Here is a 21797-nt window from a genome sequence, read left to right as displayed (position 1 = left end):
ACACCGAAAATGTGAAAGTCGAAAGGAATTCGGATCGCGTCGCTTATCTACAGGCATTCACTAAAATGAGGTTATATGTTAAGATTATGCGTTGTTAACGCAATACGAGACATCGCTGCTTCTCTCTAACAAGTGTTCCTTCTTTTAGAGCGCGACTAGCATACGCTTCTTTTGACTGACTCAATAGACGTTCAATTTACATATAAACATATTTATAAGTAAAACACAGTGACCAATCTGTTAGTGTAGCTAAGCCAGAAAGTTCAATGTAAAATAATTTACATGCCAATACAGACTTTGGAGAAAAATTGACAGAAGATATAAACTAAAACTGCCGTCGATAGAGCTCGGCGACACGCCGCCACGCGTTCGGTCACTCCTCAAGCCTAATCACGAAATGCACGTCGTCGAGTTCAGTCAATGAATTCACAGGCGAGTAACGCGGCCATGAACGACAGCCGATACCGGTCATGACACGAACGTCTTTTGGAGACGCCTACCACGGCCACCGCGAAACCGCTACATGATTTACGGTGCACGCTTCGACGGCCACGGCATTTCGAGGGGATTAGCTTGTCCGCTCGCGAGAGAAGGCATTAGGCGCTCAACGAACGGCGCGATTGTCCAATGGATAGAAAATCGGGCGTCAGTGGCGACCGTAGTGGTCGTGGCATCACGCCGTTCAAATTGGGACTACTCCAGTCCGGTCCCGCCGGATGACTCAGGATCGGGCCGCCGTTACGACAAAGACCACCCTCACCACCGGCGCCCCCTACTGCACGGCGACGAGACTTAGGACTTATCCTACTAAGGACTTCAGACATTTGGACTATTACCGCATACGTTTCTCTTGGGCACATCGGTCATGTGCGGCAAGCGACGCAGTTGAAAAGTGTGGACTTTTTGGCGTGCGTCGGGAGTACACACGCCGCAATGGTGTGTGAACTCTGGATTCCTGTCGTTTGAAAATGTCATATATATAAGAAAATCCGAAACCTCGCGTCAATTTCTCTCTTTCTCTCTGTATGTGCGTGTGCGTGCGTGCGCTTCGTAGTAATGCCGTCATGACGTTTCGTTCGCTCTGTACGGATCACACAGGAATGGAGGTTTTACAAAAGCACGTTAGGAAGCCCCGCCACAAACTAGGACGGCCCGCACAGAACTTCGAACAGCGGCCGAGACTCACGGCCGCGAGCCACCACCGAGCGGCTATAGCTTCAGCCGGCGAGAACGCGCACATAGAGAAAGACTAATGACAGCGAGCAGGGCGAGAGAAGTGCGATCAGATAGCGCAGCTAACGGCTCTCGGTCACGGTCGAACGCTCTTCTCGCCAGGCCGCAAGCGCTTAGCGCGCCGGTCGCAGGACACCTATCCTCCTCCTCGCCCCGGCAATCCTATAACCACGTCTATCTCTCTCTCTCCTTTCCCAGAGGAGCTACAGGGTCCGCTTTTTTGTCTTCGGGTGGAATTGCTCTCGAACCAACTATCTCTCCGTGAACAACAATGACTGCTACTGGAACGACTCCTGGGGCCCCCGTTTCAAAAGCGGCGCGTCCCGCCAGCGCGGACGCGGAAGACCCCGGCGCTGCGGTATAAGGATTGTTGTCTCCCGGCCGACTGCGAAAATCGTCCCATTGTTGCTGCTTCTAGTGCTGGGAGCGCGAAACCGAACGTAGTACGTCACGCTCGAAGCAGCAGCCGGCGCTCTCTCAAACCGCCCGAGAACAGTGTCGCAGGCGGCTTCCTTCCTTCTTCCTCTCTGGGGTAACAAGACCAGGTGCATACAACTAGAGCGCGCACATACATGTGTAGCAGTTCCCAAACATCTGCAGCACTTTCGCCATATTCGAAGGGCTAAAACTTAGCAAGGTGGCAAGCAATTACGTTCGTGTCGTATTTCGAGCTGCGCACGACAGGTCGTGCTGTTAGTCACGAATTAAACGCCGTTTACGGGGCTGCTTGCCGCTTCAAGTTATTCGTGCGCTATCTAATCAGCCTCCGATTACACAGCGCCGGGCACTTCGCGGTGTGAAGACGCGGCGATGCGTTACATCAGCTTGACAACAGTTCGAAAGAGTGCAAAGCTGACAGCCCCTTCTGCTGGCACGAAGCAGAGGTATGCTAGTCTGGTCGTTTCCAACTTCCGCCATATTATCAATCTCTGCAACGGTGGCCAAAAAAGAAAAGCCGTAGCAGCAGCCCCGTGGGCCAATCCGAGCTGACAAGATGGCGGAGTCGAGAAATACGTGGCGGAATTCTACAGACTCCAAAATACCACCCCAGGTCGACACATGCGCCAGGTAAAGCACCCGCAAAGTGGGAGGAAAGATGAACGGTGTATATAACGGCATGTCGAAAAAGATGTCTAACGGCCAGCTCGTTCGTCGCATGGAGTATACGGTCGCCGACCTTTTGGGAGAAAGATTCAAAACAAAGAGAACCAACGAGCGCTGCGGCCTTCCAAGCATTTGCGACAGGCCGTACAACGTGTAACGCAGGCGCAGTAATGGGAGGAACCATTAAGCGTGAGAAGGACGCGGGAATACCGCGGCTTCATCTTCGAGCCACACACACCTGACGGCAAACTTACAGAAACAAGCCTGCGGTTGCACGCAGGCTCGGCCATAGCAGGGAGGAAGCGGACTAATAATAGGCGCCGTTTGTTGAAAACCCAGCGTTTACACGAGGAGGGGGGGGGGGGGGGGGCACCACTTAGGTGTGTCGAGAACGGCGGAAGCCGCTCCGTGAATGAGTAAGCTTCCGGCTCAGTTTGCATGGCTCGAAGCAGCAAGCGGCCTCGGAACGAAACAGCACTGGTTTCAATCATTCTCCGCACAATAACGTGTGAATGTTTGACGTACGTCATAACGCAAGGTAAGAATGAAACATGCATCGGCCAGTAGATTCGGATTACATCATTTGAGAGTATGCCAAACTCATGCTACATGGACGTCCCTCGCTCACAGCGACCACTGAGATGCATCTGCAGGTGACCGGAGAGCCGAACCTGGATCCCTGCATCTATACTATACCAAACCTTTTTTTTTTTGTGTGTTCCTTAGCTGCACCAAATTCTTAAGCATCACCTTTGGTAGACACCACAATTCGAACGTTTGAACTAAATTAATCGATGAGACGGACATTACTTCCACGAGCAATCAAATACATAATGACAAATTTTCACTAATTAAGTTGTTTTACTAATGAATATACAGCACATATTGCAATTTGCCAATTGCAGCCAGTGAATTTGTAAGGCATATCGACTTGAAACAAATTCTGAGGACGGCGCCAGTTTCGAGATATGGGCCGCCAAACTTCCGGTAAAAATGCACTTTTGTTCCACTTACTTTTTCAAGAAAACGCGGTTTTATGCATTCAAGCACAAAAGAAGCTAAAACGCCAACGTATTTCATCGCAGACTGAATATTATCACAAAACTGGCGACACCTGGAGAATTCGAAGTAGGCGGTGCCTTGCTAACTCACTGTCTACAACTCGTAAAATTACAATATCTGCCATAAAATAATTAGAAAAGTTTGTTACTGAACTTTTGTTAATTAGTCGATGAAGTATTCGATTTCTCGTAGAAGAAATTTGCCTCATCAAGCATTTTAGTCCCAAGGTTAGAATTGTGCCGCCACAAGCGATTTTCAAACATTTCGTACAGCTAAAAATGTTAATGCGAAGTCGCAACTCATCCGCGAGAAGGTGATTCGAGCTAATGCAATGAGCGCCCATGCGGTTCCGCGCGTCCTGCGAACGCTTCCTCTCTATGCTGAAAACGTCAGTCGTTGGTAAATGGGAATCAATACTTTGCACTGGACGCTGTCGTGCTGATCAAACACTCGCGAGCGAGCTTAATTATGCCAAAAGCAACAGATTTGCAGCATAGCGTAACCGTTCTACCGTCACCGATAACGCCTGTCGCCGAATGCGCAATTGGGGGGAATATGCATCGGGCGAACGTTAGCGTTATGCTACAAAAAATACTCTATAACATCGCACAAATTCGCAATCGACCAACGCTTTCTTAAACATCTAAGGACTATAGTGCCTCGAAAATGTTTCCCAATCATTTTTTTTTTTAGTTTGATTTTTTTTTCCCGCAAGAGAGTGGAAGGCCCAAGCCATGCAGATATCATGTGAAGCCGTCTTCCACACAGTTTTCTTTCGAAGACCACGACAGTGGTGCTATTTCTTCCGCTCGTCCTCCTCCCCCTCTGCTTTGCTTTCCCACAGCAAAAGCAAGGACAAAGGCCGGAAGGAGGTTTGCGGCGACGACAAAGAAGCCCCCCCCCCCCCTCTCCATCCTTTCGAGAAAGAAAAAATAGGCGGCCGGTTGAAGGAGGCAGTCGGAGACAGGCGCGCACAAAACTGATCCACAAGGAGGTCACACACGCGCGCGCGCACGCACACACACACACACACACACACACACACACACACACACACACACACACACACACACACCAAAGAGACAGAAAGAAACGGATATATTATACCGGTCCATTATCGCGTCGGACGGCCCATTCGAACGAGGCGACATCACGGGGTATAGTACCATGAGCGTTTGTGTGTGCGTATATATACACACATAACGAATTGGGTAAGATTTCTTGCTCTTTTTTTTTTTTCGGCACTCGAAAGCGCTAAGTCCGAACGCACCACGCTGAGTCTGCGGCCGCATATATAACGCCATGGCATTTCTGGCTGCCCTTTTCCTCTCTTCCAACTCGCACTTTTTTTTTCCCCCGTGCAGCCCTAAAATGGCGCCTCGCAAGCGCGACAGCGCGCACGCAGACAGCGACGTAAGGGCGCTGCGAACGAATTGGACACGCGCCTCGAGCGGTACACTACGTCTGGCCCGTCGGGCTCACACTCGAGACAACTTCGTCGTCGTCACTCGGTCACAGAACGCTCGACATGAAGTCTAGAAAAGGACGATAGAATCGCCAGAGCAAGACTACGGGAAAAGAAACAAAGAAAGTAAAAGGCGGAGGGAGAGAGAGAGAGAGAGAGAGAGAGAAATTGAATTATGGAGCGGCAGAAAAGCCAAGCACACGTGACCCGCGGACAGGATGAAGCCGAGTGCGCCAACCAGACACCACCATTAAAGCACGTCTCCTACCCCCACATCCTTGGAGTGCTTGTGCCGGATGTATGATCATCCCGCACTGCAGCGCGCAGCGAGAGATACGCCGAACCGATTATGCACGGGCTACAGTTTGAGCCGCATATGCACATTCAAGAAAGCGCTGTGGCGTTCCCCCAGCCCCGCGCGAGTGTGTTGCTCTGAATCGAGGTAGACGAAGACTAACATATCCTGCCCCCCCCCCCCCCCACATACACACAGCATATACCCCTTCGCTTGCACTGTTGCACGGCGTGCACGCTACAACAATGCGAGATGCGACGCCAGGAAGGTGGGCGAGGACTCGCCGCGTCACGGACGAAGCCCCAACGAAACGCTACTCCCTCGTCCAACCGTTCACGCTTTTTCTTGGCGCTGCAGCAGCTGGCCGCTTTTAGCGGCATCAGAAAAGGAGAGAATACGCGCGACTTGACCGGCTTTATTAAGATGGCGACGTCAGTTGAAGCGAGGCGCAGTGACAAAACTAAACGAGTGGGGAGCGGTTTTTCAGATTCTAACCAACTTCAACGCTTCATTACCAGAACTTTCGCCGTCGCTTGCCGACGCACCAACGTGCGTGGTTGCCTGTCTAGTTTCCCGCTACTCTCTAGAGAAGAAAGCTCGTCGTCAGACAATTAACGGCTCATACAGCCGGTTAGAAAATATATTATTCCACTCCGTAGCTCACGACGCGGCGATGAAAACGGGATCTCGGATGTAGCGCCGCGGAGCCAAAAACAATTTATACGCGTCTTTTAAAGTTTGGAGGCGCGCGCTCTCGGCATATATCGGCGTGAAGCTGCTGAGAACGGGAGAGGAATCGGCGCCTTACGCAGAGAAGCTTCGAAGAGACTTGGGCGTTGCTTTCCGACATCAATATGGTGCTTGAGGTGTGCACCGACGAGAGCAGACGTCTTTGAGGCTATAGTTTCTTACAGCTCCACACTGCTGAAATAAATTGGATGCTTCGAAGCCGGAAAACACTTCTTCGCGAGTATCTTCTCGCCCGACTCCACCAAAAATAAAATGTCATGACTCCGCAATCGTATGCGTCGACGCAGCCAACTCTTAAAACGGTGCAAACACGAGGTCCGCCCCAATGTATACGGTCTTGCGTTCTGCCGTTTTTCATTACGAAAAATCAAACAGCATCATTTAGCTTCGAAGAGGCAGCGGGTTGCGAAGGACAATGCCTCCTCTGGTCGAACTCGGATGGTGTGAACGGATTCCGAAAATAGAGGAGCACCTTCGCACGCAAGGAGGTCCAACACCATAGCACCACGTCCACTGTTTCTCTTGCCGAACAGCGAGGAATGCAGCGGAGCCTACACGGTCGCTCCGTACGGGCAGCAGCACACTCAGCGGGCCACGAGGACAGCTGCGATTCCGCGATCAAGACGCGGAACAACACGGCTGAAAGCTGCTTTCGGGGGTATAACGTCTCTCTCGCATCTCAATATTTAATTTGCTTGTTCGTTAGCTTGCTTCTAGCGCGAACGTCAAGGCGCCCGCAGAAGACCATAGTGACCCTTCGGAGAGGCATGCCTATCTCCCAAAAATGGGTACGAAACACAGAGGGGAAAGAGTAGAGGATGCCAGGCGCCTTGCCATACATGCGCACGGATGCAGCCCCGCGCGCGTGAACGCGATGCGTCCCCATTTTTAGGAGCGCGCACGCAAAGGGCGGCCGACGCGACTCGGCCGACGCTGCGCGCAGTGCCGTATTTACCCGAATGTAAGTTCCATAAAACGGAGATTCAGGCCAGTTGGGCCGCAGACACAGAGCGCTGGCTTCCAACATGGAAGTCAGCGTGCTGCGCTTCTGCGGTCGTACGTGCTGGCTATAACGGTAGCTGGGACACACGGTATACATATATTAATATAATGCTCTGCGCGATTTACCTATATTCGAATGTATAGGCAGATACATTATTATTTTTTTTTTATCAGCGAATGTACGAAAATCGGGGGTTGACTTAGATTCGAGGAAGCGGTTTAGCCGCAACTGCCCGACATTAACACGTTACCTCGCGGCCACAATATTCTGGGCCTTTCTATTCCAATACTCTCACTGCAGCATAGACCTGTCGGCACGCCGTCATATCTCAGACAGAGTCCACGATGGCAGGTGACGGGCGTCGACCATTTTGCTTGAACATATATCGCCTTGTCGTTAGCGAGGGTCAAGCGATGATTTCAACATCGCCGGCCAACACTGCCAGCGATGTTGATGCAGGCGACGACGAGCGAATGTTGCACATGCTCGGGACGAGCGTCGAAGGCAACCGATCTTGACCTCTTATTTTACACTTTAACCTAGCCGATTCCTGGCCAATCCCCCAGAGTGGGTACGTGCTAGTAGATCACACGGTTCTACAACCAAACGCGTGTACTTTACGCAGTCAAATGCCTGCTTTCGTTCGGCATACATTCGACGAAGGTTTTTTTCTTTTTCGCTGACCTTTGGAATTTCGGGCGTCGGTCTAGATTCGAGTAAATGCGGTATATACGCGCCACGTGGGAGAGACAGACAGTCCAAGCTGGCACCGAAGGAAGCCGACGAGGAACCAAACACTCTTGCGGCGCACGCACGCATATGGGCCATCGCCGTCGACGCCGTGCACGCAATCGGAATGCCGCGCGCGCGGTGTGGCGGCAGATGCAACCGCCGTCGACTTCCTCGATCGGCGGCTCCTTGCAAGAACACACTGACCGGCCGCCGTCCCTCGTTTTTTTTTTTTTCCCCTTTGTATATATGTATATACGGCGCTGTTTTTCGTCGGCGTTTTCTTCGCTGCCGCTAGCCACCAGAGATGGTCCACGGGACCTCTCCTCGCCCACTCAATATGTGTCCGCGCAACAGCAGCTTGCGGCCGACCATATCGGCAGGCGTATATCCCAACAGGAAAAATAGAACCGCCAATAAATAAAGGCACGCGGGATGTGTTGGCGACGTTGTACATGCTCGTCTCTCTCCGCAACATTGATGGGAACAAACAAAGAAAGAAAGAAGGAAAGAAAGAAAAGAATACCAAGTCTGACCCGCCCGGTTTCGAACTCATTCCCTTAGACGGCATCAGACTCTCCCAGCGGACACCGAGCAATCTTCTCAGAAACACCGTCTCTGTCATAGTATATACGCGCATACAGCGCCGTCCTTTAGTCCGCCACAGTTTTGCCTGCTACTCCGTCTAGAACACACGCGCAGACGCCACCATTCTCAGGGCCTGTGTGTCGCGCAAAATCCGAACCAATTGCGCGACAGCGGAGTGGCAAGCGCGTCCAGCTACCAACGCGCATTGCTGCAGGGGTACGTCCGAGATCGCGAATCCAGTGTTAAGCAAATGTTTTTGTTCTTTTCGTGCGTGCGTGTAGCGCCATGAAAACGTCGGCTTGACGGATACAGCAAAACCAGTTTGGAGCATTTAAACTAATGTCGCCGTAATAATAAGCTGCAGTGATTGGTGCTTGGATTCTGCAACTGAATGTGGCAGAAATTAAGAGGCTACATAAACTACAATGAAGTTTGCTAGTGATTCTTGACATGAGAATGAGCGGAATATTTAATAAAATGCTATGTTCCCTCGGCAAATGTTATGACATGAAAATGAAAAAAAAAAAAAAAAGCCATGCGCAATTTCCGCGTGACGGCTATAATTATGATCGCGCGCGCTAACTTTTCGTCACGGTGTTTCACATTTCAAGCTCGCAATGCGGAAAGAGAAAAACTGTGCGCTAACGCTGCGATTCTTTGCGGCGTCAAACAGCAGGGCAGCTAGACTGCAGGAAGCGCCAAAATAGAACGAGGACAAAGATGACCACTGCACGGCGCGATGGTGATATACAGTAATTAACCAAGCTTCATTAAGAATTCGAGCAGCCGTTTTCCCATCGGAGATGACCCCATTAGCACGAACGAGAATTGCGACCTCCCCGAGAAGGCGCAGAAAGGATTCGCATTGCCAGCACGCCGTAATGCGATTGCCCGTTAACCAATTATTCCTGTAAAAAATGTTCTGCAGGAAATATCCGACAGCGAGATAAACAAAAAAACTATTCTCAGAAATGAGAATGTTAGCTATGCTAATTACGTGATCTGCTGGCTTTGTGCCGCAGATAAATATGGCTCGATGACTCACAAATGATGTATAGGCTTCGGAGCTGCTGCCTGTTGCATATCCCCTGCCTTAGGTGACACAAAAGTGGTGTTCAAATAATAAGCGGCCACATCAAAGCGAATTATAATTGTGAATTGAGAAGTCTGAAGAATCAAACGCTGCTTACAACACTGAGTTGTTTCCAGTTCACGAGATTCAGTGCCAAAAAATCCAGACGGAATTTTTTTCCCCTTTGAGTAATGAACAGATACTTGACCAACACACAACGACCAGCCCGACTTATGATCTTGTTGCACTGTATTTTTTGTCTTGTCATTCACGTACACGTAATATAGAGTTTTCACTTCATTTATGAAATTCGGATCGGAAAGTGAAATACTTTAAGCGGAGCAATTCGAGTATCGCCCAGAAATCACTGTTCGCAAATTGTCAGGTGCGCCGCGGACCATGCGCGTATAAAAAGCCGAGACGTCCGTTACTATTACTGCATGAAGGAAACAACAGGCAAACGTGAGGTCAGCACAGGACAAGCGGCCAGACTCGAACGAAATATGCCACACAGCTCACAAGAATTATACGACGTTATATTACCAACATACAGCCGAGTTCACTCTAATCTGATCTTGCCGCTTCTGTATACAGTGCGTTGTCGTGGCATAAACTTCGATCAAGTCACGTGCACGTTCTGTGTTTTGCCCGATGTCTCCTTCGGCATATTCGTAGCCACTATAGTTCAACCGGAATCAGGTTGTAGCACCTACGCAGAAGGGCCAGCCGACAAAGGAGACCGTTGTTGGACGGCTGAAGGCAGTTCAGCTGCAGGATAGCGATAATCGCAACAATTCATTGCATTTTTACGGAAGCAGAAAAGACGTGCCAGGGACAAGCTTTGTCGACCCTAATATATCGGTGACGTTATTTATGTAGTGTGTTCCACAAAACACAGAAGAATAAATGAATTAATTAATAAATACATAAATTCCCTTCACCACTACGCACCAGTCGTAAGATCGGAAGAGTAAGATCACGCTTCTGCTCTGAAAGACGTGCACTTTATGAAGATAGAGGAACTCACGGCTTACCCCTCGCAGACGCTCGGTGGTGATACGGGCTGAGAACCAAGTCGACGCCGCGTTCGACTTGCGACCGCTTTGCGATCGGGGCGGTAGGCAAAACCGCTCGTGCACGATTAAAAAAAATTAAAAACGTGGTTGTAATTAAACCACATCTCCCAACTACATCTCACAGAATATAGGCACCTCGCCGGAAAAAGCCACAGGGGTGGCATTTTAATATATGTACTTTTTTATTATTAATAAACACCTTTCTACTAGTATCAGCAGCGCAAATAACGGACACGGACCCAAAAAAAGGAAAGGGCCCCGGCTTTTATCGCAACAGCCAAAAGTAACGCTGGCTGAGCAAAAATAATAAGCAGCGATGTAGCGAGACCTTGTTCATCCCGCGGCGCCACAGAAGAACTGCTACGCGACTGCAGAGCGGCCTTTTAACACACGCCCGTCTGTGGGTCCCTCTGCCGCGGTAGACCAAACTGCTGCGGAAGGCTCGGCGACCACAACGCAACATCGATTAGTCCTCTCCCCCCCGATGCACGCGCGGTGACGGCAACTGGGCGTTAGCGCGCCCACATTCGAAGAAAAGCCATTGTGTCCGATACGCATCGAGAGAGGAACTGCGAATCATTACGGGACTGGCTGTGCGCATCTCGATGGGTACACGGCGCATGCTACTCCCATTGTGCGGATGATCAAAAAATAAAAACACCGCGCGCGAGCGGGAACGTCCACAACAAAGGCACAGCCGTTTTCTTTTCCTCGTCGATGGCTGGCCTTGAGCTAAAAGCGTGCTCACCGTGCAGGCCTGCAACTAACGCGCGCGTGGAAGACCTACGCACACTGTAAACATTCGAAATATTGTTAACGTGACTGGGGAGGGTTCGAAATGCCCTTCCGAACGTCGAGAACTTAGCACCTCCCTCGCTTCTCTCCATATATTGTACATCAACTGCTTAGGAGCGAAACTAACTGAAATTCGATTGCCTTGCAGTAAACAGCAAACTGCACTGATTGGCTGCTGCATAAGTACGATCACCGTCAAACCAACTTGATTACAAACAGTTTTCTTCGCGTGCCAGGTACTCTGGTTGACAGCGGTGGCCACGAGGTCTCCAAACTACAGAAGATACAGCGACACTTTCAGCCATGGAAAGTAGTAGGCCTTTGCCCAAGAAAGATCACTGGAGAAAAACTCATTTGAAACATACGATCAAAAGCCTATCGGCGTCGAAGACTGATCCGTATCACTCACTGCCTCATCGCCCAAGGAATGGCGCACAGCAGATTATTAGGCGCAGGTACGGGGAAACCTCGGCCACAGCATATACATACTGTCGCTAAATTATATACAAGAACATGTCCACGTATCAAGACCCGATCAAAAGCGGTCTCCGACGACCGCATTCGGACGTGTGACCTTTGGATCAGCGAGACAGCAAAGCACGTACGGGGCCAAACAAGGTGCATTCACCTTCCTCGAAACGGCAGCAGCACGGCCTACAGCAGCCAGATCCTATTCCGTCGAACAGGAAAGGTAGAAGTACTCATAAGTGCAGAGTTCTGCGGCCTATCGCAACGAATTTCGCGCTACGAGTTAACTTTGCTGACCCCGAATATGGTGACCGGCCGCGATGACCCCAGCTGATGTGGTGTTCAGCCGAGCTCGGAGGTTCGATTCCCGCCGGCGAGGCGCAAAAAAACACACGCATACCCAAATTCTCGGTAGACACATTAGGGAACCCGAGGTGCTACGAATTAGGCCCAGAACCCTACAACGACTGTTATTCGTAGCAAGGGTATTAATGTTCGGACGTTAATAAACCCCGCCATAATGACCTTGACGAAAAGACGAAAAAGGCCAAAGGTGGGCTATTCATTCGCGCGCGCGCGCGCACGCACGCACACGCGCACACGCACGCGCACACACACACACACACACACACACACACACACACACACACACACACACACACACACACACACACACACACACACACACACACACCTACCTCTGACGAATGATTAGAAATTCCGCCTCAAATGCAAAATGCGCACATTTAATTTTCGACGAGGGGCTCGAACTAAAACGGAAAATAGGCCCGTCAACAAATGTATCGAGTATTACGGCTCAAAGCTGTACGAGTGGGCCATGAGGCATGCGCCGTTTGGGGTTAATTCTGACCACGTGGGATTCGCTAATGTGCGCCTCAATGTAACTGAGGGGGAAACAAAAATTTCTTTCCCTTTAGCACAGCCAACGGAATCTGGCCGCCGAAGTCTGGAATCAAACTTGCGACCTCGTGTTCAGCAACGAACCGCTATACATCCACTGCGCGTCCGTTACGTTATAATCAATGGATAAGTCCGCGTATAATATTTTATAATAATCTGCGATCGCAGTCACGGGCGTTAAACAAAACTGAATTCTGGTGTTTTACGTGCCAAAACCACGATGTGATTGTGAGGCACGGCGTAGTGGGGCGGGACTCTGGATTAATTATGACCACCAGGGGATCTTTAACGTGCCCCCAATGCACGGGAGGCCGGGCGTTTTTTGCATTTCGCCCCCATCCAAATGCGGCCGCCGCCGCGATTTCGTCCCGCGACCTCGCGCTTAGCAGCGCAACAAAACCGCTAAGCCAGCGCAGCGGGTGTAATTAAGACTGCATAGGCTATATAAGAAAAAAAAAAATCAGATATAGTTCGCGCAATAGCCCCAATAGCGGTTAACCTTTAGACGATGACCACCTTCAACGAACTATTTTTTTACTTAACATTTTTCGGGCGACAGGGACAGTTTGCCGCCAGCATAATCGGCCATCCGTTTCTTCGCTCGCAGCGGGGGGAAGCAGCACAGATGCAGACACACTAAACAGCAAGAAACGCGGGCAGACGTAACGTAGAAGCGCAACGTTTCCTTCCTTTTGCACCGCCGAAACGGGGGCAGAGAAGACGGGGCGTGGCGCGCGACTGGTGCGGCACAAAATGCAGCAGAAGAGGTGAGACACGGTAGCACTTGGAAGCGCCACGCACCGTGACGCTCTTGCGCATTCGAGTGAAAATATATATATAACAGATAAGGTGCAGCAACTGGAGTAGAGCGACAGTCGTCTGGACCGGCATGCAGGCGCGCGCGTTAGCATCGCGCGCGTGCATCAGTCGTACGACCGCGCATACACGCCCTTCCGAGAGCACCGGTGGCTCACGATTTTTTTTTTTTTTTTTTTTTTTTTACGAGGATCGGAAGAAAAAAAAAATACTCGGACTATTCGGTAACTCTCAGGTACCGGACAAAAACCACGCAACTCGTGGCATTGAGACACGATGACGCTCGGAAAGCATCACCCGTCCCAGGGCACGACCTATTTACGTCTATATATTTAACTGCAATGCATCAAAACGAACATGCCCTTTGACGCAACGACAGTGTACGGGCAACTCGGTTGCTCCAGTCACTATTAACCGGACTCGATTTGGAGCCGCTTCGCGATCCCTTTGGGAGTGATTGAGCGGGAAATAAGAAAAAGAGGCGCAGCCACGTACTCGGCAGCGGAGGTGGTGGTGGTGGTGGTGGCTGTTGCCGTTGGCGGTCCCCCAAGGGCGTCGATAGATGCGGACGTCCTCATCGTGCTGCTGCTGATGGTGCTGCTCGGCCCAGTAGCGGGGCGACGCCGAAGGGATGCGCGGTCGGCGCCGCAGCGTGCCCACGTAGCTGAGCACGAGGCGGCACTTGGCCCGGGCCGGCTCGGCGGCGCCCGCGCTCCACGAGGAACACATGGGGCACCGCTCGCGGCTCAGTCCACGTAGGGGACCCCGGCGAGAACGGAGCGTGTAGAAGGAGGCGGCCGGGGCGGCAGCAGACGGAGCCACTATGGAACGGGGAGCGCGCGCGTAAGAAAACACGGCAGCTGCTGCTTGGGAGCCCCACCAGCTCTCCCCTCAAGAGTGCTGCGTGCACGACACGACCGAGTACAATGTCCACGGCGAGCGAGCGCTGCTAGAGTTCCAGGACGAGCGCGCAGAATCCGTTCGCAGGAGGCACTCTGACAACGTCTCCGTCGTGGCTGCACCGTCGTTTGCTCTCTTCGCGCATCCGAAACACCGCGGAATAACACGTCGCGACTGTCGGAATGCCGAATCCAACGCTTTCGGGCTGTCGCGGGGTCTTGCAACTGTACTTCCTGTTCAAACGATGACGATGCACCAACGTCACCGACAAAAGGCGGTCACTCGCAATGTTCGCACAATTTCAAATCGAAGCTGCCGAATTCTTCACCGCAACACACCAGCCAGGCGCCGGTGCTTCCAAACGAGTGTCGAACGCTACTACAGCGGCTGCCGATTCATGCGACCGTGGCCGGTAACCAGAGCAGGCGGCAGCACTGCGCTGTCTCAAGAACGACACGCGCCCATACACAGCTCGGCTGGCGGCAGTGATGGGCACCAAGACAGCGAGGGGGGCGGGGTCACGTGGGGGTGGGTTGAGGACCGCAGTCCACGATGCCGTTGAGGCCTGCCAGGCACTCCGGAATCGCGTGCCACTCGAGATCTTGCGACGCACGGGTGGAGGGGAGCGGGAGTGCCAGCGGGGAGAGAGAAACGGGTGCGCGGGATAACGGAGGTTATAGACGATGTAGATCGGAAACGACCACGTTCTCTTCCTCTTCTTAGTTACGCCACCCTCCGGCACAGTTCTGGAACAAAGCAGGCAGCTACGGCGATGCAGGCGCGTTGAGGACCAGGGTCCACGGATTCAAGCAAGCTCCCTTAGCAGGGCGAGGACGCCGAACTCGAAGGGCGATGCAGAAGAGGCCGGATTGTATGTATGCGCACCACAAGGGGCCTGGAGCCTAGATGCCCAGGCTCCCCCCGCTGCTCCCTCTCAAACAACTCGGGGAAAGGAAAAAAGCCGCTCGCCCAAATATAGCACAGCGGTGAGCGCGGGAAGTAAAGCAGACAACTTGCAGATGCGAGATGCGCTGGGTAGCTACGCAAGTCACCACTTATCCTCCTGGCCGACGCACAGGCCTACTGTATCCCTGCATGCAGCCGCCGGCGATTGTGCGTGGAACGGACGACGGCACACACGGTGGGCGCACGAAAACAAGGGGGGGGGGGGGGGGGGGCACCAATCGATGACGTTTCGTTGCCAGTCGCGAAACCAAACGTGGTGCCCACAGCACAGCGTTGTACTATCGGTAGACGGGCCGCCGGAATGTCCTTTCACACCGAGAGAGTACGTGAAGATCACGGATATCAACAGCGCGTCGATCCGTCACTTCTCTTCGTCCGCACGGTGGTTGACTACCACACAAAAGAAAAGCCCGCAGTCCATGCCGCGTTCAACGCACTCACGACTGAATAGCCAAACTAGAAATCTGCCTCGATGATCGCCGCCGACAGAGACGGACCGCAGGAAAAAAGAAGAAACGACACGCGCACGGCACACACACAACAGGCACACCAACGCGCGCCGCGGCGTCTACGCGATGGTCTGAAGATGGTCGCGCGCTGGCAGCAAGCGGGCCACGCTCGCGTACGCTAAGGACGCTGTTGTTGTGGCGGCCGAAGACGAGGAGGAAGCAGCCCCGGGGAGGAGGAAGCGACGCCGGAGACGAGAGCCGGCTACGGGAGACAGAGGGAGGAACAGAGAGCGAGAAGGAAAGCCTCGCGGAGGGAGGCCCGGGAGGAGACCGGCCGGACAACTCCGGCCGTTCACGGATGGGCGGCCCAACGAAACGCGTGCGTGCCGGCCGAGACTGCCTCGCTTCCCCTGGTGCCGCGCGTGACGTTGGCGGGATGAGCTTTGGAGAAGACGGGCACAGCCGATGCGGGGCTACTCTGAGAGACCAGGGCGCGAGATGACTCGCCAGACGCGACGCAACGGGGAGTCGCACAGAGCGGCGTCTCTCTCTCTCCAAGGAGATGGAGATCACCTGTGATGCGTCCGCAAAAACGTTCTTGCGAGAGACCTAGTTGGCCTCCGAATGTCGCGTTCGGGACCTTCGAGAGTCACCCTCTCGGGTCTCAGCTTCCACAGGCCAACTGCAGGGGGGCATGGTTCGCTGCCGCCGCGCACCACCGTGCGTGTCACCACTCCCTCCCCTTTTCTCCACCTCTCGCCACCCAGCAAACGCAAGGAACGGCGGCCACGGTGCCGGAGCACGCTTCGCAGCTGCCGTGGTACACGCCCCCACCACCATCCCTCGGCGCGGCACGGCAAAAGCGGGTCGTCAGACTCCACGCTCCGTGAGCCTAAACTGCTTCGTCAGGCCGGCTAACCCCGAACAGGGGTGGAGGCCAACGCTTCGCTGTTCGATGCACGCGCACAACGCCCCTCATGCACCACGCAACAAGCCGTCCACATAAGACGACGAGCACGGTCATCGGCGCTACGTGCCTGCTTCTTCGCAAGCCCACAAGGGCGAGAGAAAGCGAATAGGGGGCGCGCGAACCAAACGGGCCGAGCGGACACGACGTCGAGTGAAACTCGGGGTAGAAAAACTAACCGCTGCTATCGGACTTGGCCTAGTTCGAGGCCTCCCACTGTGCGCGGCTCATTTGCATCGGCGTTCGCGCGCGATTGCGGTGGCTCGCGCCAGAAAGTGAGCCCTCTCTCCGATGGGCGCTGAGCGATGCAAAGTGGTCAGCAGATACGGCGACCATTCACCCCGAGTTTAAGTGCTCAAGTCCTAATGGGGACGGACCACATACACTGCACAGCTCACGCTGCGGTGCCGAACTTGGCACCCAGCCTCTCTGCGGCACTTCCTCGAACTCGCCAACCCTACACCACCCTCCCCAAACCCTTCTTTTCTTTTACTTTCTCGTAACACTTTCTCCCCTTTTCCGCACAACACCAAAGTTCCGGTTTTTTGCTAAACAAAAACTTTCAGTTTCAGCAGCACGGACAACGTACATCCTGCGCTCACGATAGCCCGCGTGAAAAGGCTGTACGGAGCCTATGCAAACGGAACGTCAAAATCACATGGCACTCGGCGCACTACCTTCACCAGAAACGTTAAGCGGACTTTCCAGCATAACGCCGCCGTGCGAAACATGGCATCAACTTTCATCCAGTAAATCAAATAGCAGACAGCGACTTCACATTTCAAAGTGAGCAAACACTAATTTACTCCCTCGCGCAAGCGAAAAGAAACACAATGTGCACTAGAAACTGACAGCTCGCCAACATCGGATCGCCATGGCAAGGGCGATTAGGCATCGTGGTAAAGCGAACCTCCCAGGCATGTACGGACCAGTATAGTATTCCCAAATTCTACAGCAAGACAGCAGCTACAAATGCTTGCCAGAGTTCGTAAAGAAAGCGGAAAGGTAAAGAAAAAACGGAATCTTGAAGAGCAGCAGCAAACTGGGGCGTCGCAGGTTTTTGATAATGGCCGTACCTGAGCGACATTCGGCTAATAATCTCGACTGGCTAACGTAATAGTTCAGATCGCCGAATTCGTTATCCGGCGGTAAAAACTGGCAGCGCCGCATTTGCTCTGATTTAACCCCTCACCCACTAAATCGATATATTTAGGAAGGACAAGAACCGAAACCAGTTGGCAACTGTTACTTTAGTATTCGCTTCCTTAAAAAGTAGACAGGACAATCGAAAAGCGGCAGCCACACATACAAGCCACAAACACCTGCTGTTCTGTGGATTCCCCTTTCTTCCTTAGTTTATTTTGCACAGCTAACGTAGGTAGTGCAAAAGAAAGGAAGATAAAATTACGCAATCGAACGAATCCATCATTTCAAAGTTATAAGGAAGCGGCAGAACGGCGGCATCAGTAAGAGGCGGCAATCGATGCTGCATGCCGTCACTTTCGGTGTACCGATAACCGTCCCCTAGGAGCGCGACATGCGCGCACGAGCTTGTGGGGACCACCCAAATTACACAACTCGACCCATGCTGCCGCATTTATTGTCTTTTTTTTTTTTTAAGAGAAAGAGAGACAACATTATTGCTTGTACGCTAATTTAGAAAATAAAAGTTGAGAAAGAGCGAAGAATCGGAGTGCATCCAGGAACCAGGCGTACTCGCCCTATGGAAGAAATGAAAGACTAAGGGGGAGCATGGAGCATTACGTCACAAAATTGAAGCCAAGTAAAGTCGGTCCAACGTTATCGCGTCGCTGTTTCGTAGCGCAGCGCTTTATCTCGACATGATACGTGACACGTAAGTGCAGTAGGTTACAGATCCTCTGCGCATGCGTCACTTCTCCGCGCACCAGCGATTGGCACGCCGAGACATCAACGTTTTAGCGTACCGCGCTTGAGCGTAGAACCTTATTCTTGATGCAGTGAAAAATTAAGCTTTCAGAACGCCGCCCCATCGCCACCGCATCACGAACTTTGATGCTGTGGCGCCATCTGCTAGACGATAAATAACACTTTTCCGGCTCGGTGTTGCCTCTCTCTAGCAACGCCAAAACCGAACGACTATAACGATAAAACATCGCTGTAGCACTTTGTCTTCAGCGCGAGATGGGGATAAAGGGTTGCTTGATTACATCAATTATTTCTTGTCGTCAAGAAACATCAACAGAAAGCAGCAAGTGTGAATTCGGATCGTGATGGGCGGTCCAAACTCTTCTGGGCGCTGCCATGTTGTTGCGCAGTCACGGTAACCTGCGCGACAGTCAGCGGTATAAGACGTGCATGCACAGTGTGCCTAATGCGTCACGTATCGCAGTAACGTGTCACGAATAGCTAGATTTCTCTCGTGTATTCTCAGCCCCCGCGCTATAGCCGCGCTTTGCGCACGCTCTTCCGAAAAAACAACGGGTGCGACAGCACGTGCGGCTGCCGCACTTGCACGTTGCAACGAAAACGATAAGTGTGCACGTTGCAATATAAACGACCGCAGTTGCAAAAGTATTTCGGAAGAAATATGTGCACGGAGCGGGTCGCAAAGCATACGAACAATTGCGCGTCGATTAAAACCTACCGGGAACTATGCACCGGGTCACGTGCGTGGCCGACTTTTCGAGAGAGGAAGGGCTAAGGGGATGGCTACACGGACAGTTTGTTTGCGAAGGCTGGCTTCGTGAAGTAATGCGCCCTCCTAGATTACTTCCTCCCTCTATGATCTGTCGATCCGCTCTTTACACTTCCGCCGCAGTCATTTTTTTTCCTCTAAACTACGTGTCGCAGCGCCGCAGTCGTGTGTAACATTTACCTTAGTTTATAGAAAATCTGCAACTTGCTAAACAATCAAGCGTGAAAACCCTTGCGAAGTATAGCTTTTGCCAACTTGGATCCGTGCGTACTAAACGTGTCCCAAGAAAATGTACGCCAGCATAGTTTGTTTCCTCGTTAGCTGCGAGTTACCTTGCCCACCAGGAAATCGACGGTATCATCGTAACGTCACGTTCTGTCGCATGGGCGGCCGTCAACGGGTCATTTTTTTTACCATCGTTCACAGCAATCTTTTCTGTGACAGTGGGACATGCATGACTTGCGAGCGTATTACTGAACGTATTACTGAAGAGTTCGTTCTCAGTCCTTCTTCAAAGCCCAGCCACTTACAGACCATTGTCTTTATTATGGCCAGCATGTGGGGAGGAGGGGCCTGTCTCGCAAAAGCAGCTGGGTCGCTATAACTGCGACCACGACGTCCCATCTACCTTCGGCACGGAACTTCGGCAAAGGAGCAGGGGTTGATTTATTACGCTTTCGAGCGCAGTGCGATAACTTCAACGAAAGGTGCATTCCAAGAGACAACAAGGGCGATAATCCTACACAGTAACACAAAACGGCGAGGATTAATTTCCTTTTCGTATGAGGTCCGCTGCGCAGAGTGAGATAAGAGACCGCGAGAGAGCGAAACTCGACAGCGGAGCTGCTGTTCTTATTATATGTATAATGAGCCGGCGAGGCGCGATTCTGGGCTAATCCTCCCGGTGGTGACTTCGATATCGCGAGATAGCGAAAAGAGCAATCGACGCCTTCACGAGGAGACGCAGAAGAGGCTGCTCCTTTCTGCCTCCCTCCCGCCTCGCACGGCACGAACACCGATAAACCCAGCGACAGAATATTCACCGTGAAGCAGGCAGCCACCGGTGAAGGGCGAATGGGAACGACACGACTCCCATATAGTGCGCTGCCTTGACTGAAAAGTCGTTTGTGGACGGCATACTCTTAAAGCCTCAGCGCGCAGAAAACTTGAACCTCAAAGGCGCCTCCGTGATATCGAGAGATCGCGCGAACGGACAGACTGGAAGCGGGAGTCGTGTACAACACGAACGGACGACTACTGTATATACGTGCCAGAGACGTGGGCACCACAACAGTTGGTTTCCCTAGAATGAGCAAACGATATGGCCGCGAGAACTCCAGTTCCCGACGCAGACGAAAACCGGCGCGTGAAGAGAGCAGCTACCTGTGGTCTAGCGCGCTCACATGCGCCACAAGTACAGCGCTGATGAAAGAAAGCGCTCCGGCGTTGTCCATGGCTTTAAAACGTTGGAAGCATTTACACAGAAGCGACCTCGTGTGATTCTTTCAACTAATATTTCTTGCGTAACGGTGGTCGATGCATACATGCATACACGCTCAGGATACCTTAGACGTAGGATATACTTGCTCAACGTTACATTAGAGTTAAAGCGGTAGATAAGGCAGCACAGTGAAACTCCGGCCGCACACGGTTACGCGGCACTGGTGTGGCGCTAATGCGCGTACGCACGACGGGTTCCGAATCGCTTGCGCACGCACAGCTGTGTAGCACCCGCGCCGCACACTATACTCAGATCAACATCTAAAGAGAACCGTTCAAGCAAAAGACGAAAAAAAAAAACGAAAGAAAAAGAAAAGCACCGAGGTGCTTCGTGGTACCTGCGCGACTAGTACTCGTCGTAAACGAGAAGAAAGGGGGTTAACCGAGCGGCCAGAAGGTTACGAAGGCTGTGGGATCGTTCCCCACCTGCGGCAAGTTGTTTTTTCATCCACTTTCATTTCCACTAATGTATCGTTTCTAGAGTTCATTTATTAAAATAAAGCACAAGTAATTTCCCCTATGTTGTCCTTGGTGTCAGTGTTTGTTGGCTGCTTACGATAGTACACGTCGTGTAGTTCTCATATGCACACGTGCGACACCACCACATATCGCCCTGACCGGACCGCAGCAAAAAGCCCAACAGGTGATCAAGAGGCCAATATAGTTGGCCGGGAGACGTGTGTACGCGTGTGTGTTCCGCACGAGCACGCAGGCGCGACGAGAACGACCGTCCTGGCACGAGATGGCTCCCGAAACAAGCATTTCCTTTCTTAGCTTGCAAACGCCATGTAGATGTGCACAGGAACGCTTGGCCGGCCGGACCAGGCAGTGCACACACACACTCGCGCGGGCGGAAGCGCCACGAACAGCGCGCGAGAGGGGACCGGCGTGTCTTTGGAGCGTGCGGTGCCAGAAGAGCGCAGAGAGAGAGAGAGAGAGAGAGAGAGAGAGAGAGAGAGAG

The 21797-nt window shown here is 52.3% G+C and overlaps 1 protein-coding gene across 5 annotated transcripts in view; it reads right to left on the bottom strand.

Annotated features, from left to right (window-relative positions):
• Cip4 (formin-binding protein 1-like Cip4) overlaps positions 1–21797 on the bottom strand; it is a 238230-nt gene that overhangs the window by 103060 nt on the left and 113373 nt on the right. The window contains exon 1 of one of the 5 annotated variants that reach the window (XM_055063426.2): positions 13873–14666. The exons of 1 other annotated variant lie outside the window; for it this stretch is intronic. In XM_055063426.2, coding sequence (XP_054919401.1) covers positions 13873–14106 — 234 coding nt within the window. In that variant the 5' untranslated portion in view covers positions 14107–14666. Of the gene's footprint in view, positions 1–13872; positions 14667–21797 lie in introns of those variants that run through there. 3 more of the 5 variants (XM_055063425.2, XM_050195722.3, XM_050195721.3) reach the window with 3 other exon arrangements.

Source organism: Dermacentor andersoni, chromosome 1, assembly GCF_023375885.2.
Source record: "Dermacentor andersoni chromosome 1, qqDerAnde1_hic_scaffold, whole genome shotgun sequence".
NCBI lineage: Eukaryota > Metazoa > Arthropoda > Arachnida > Ixodida > Ixodidae > Dermacentor > Dermacentor andersoni.
The sequence above is the reverse complement of the archived record's forward strand: the minus strand, read 5'-3'. Positions and strand labels throughout refer to the sequence as shown.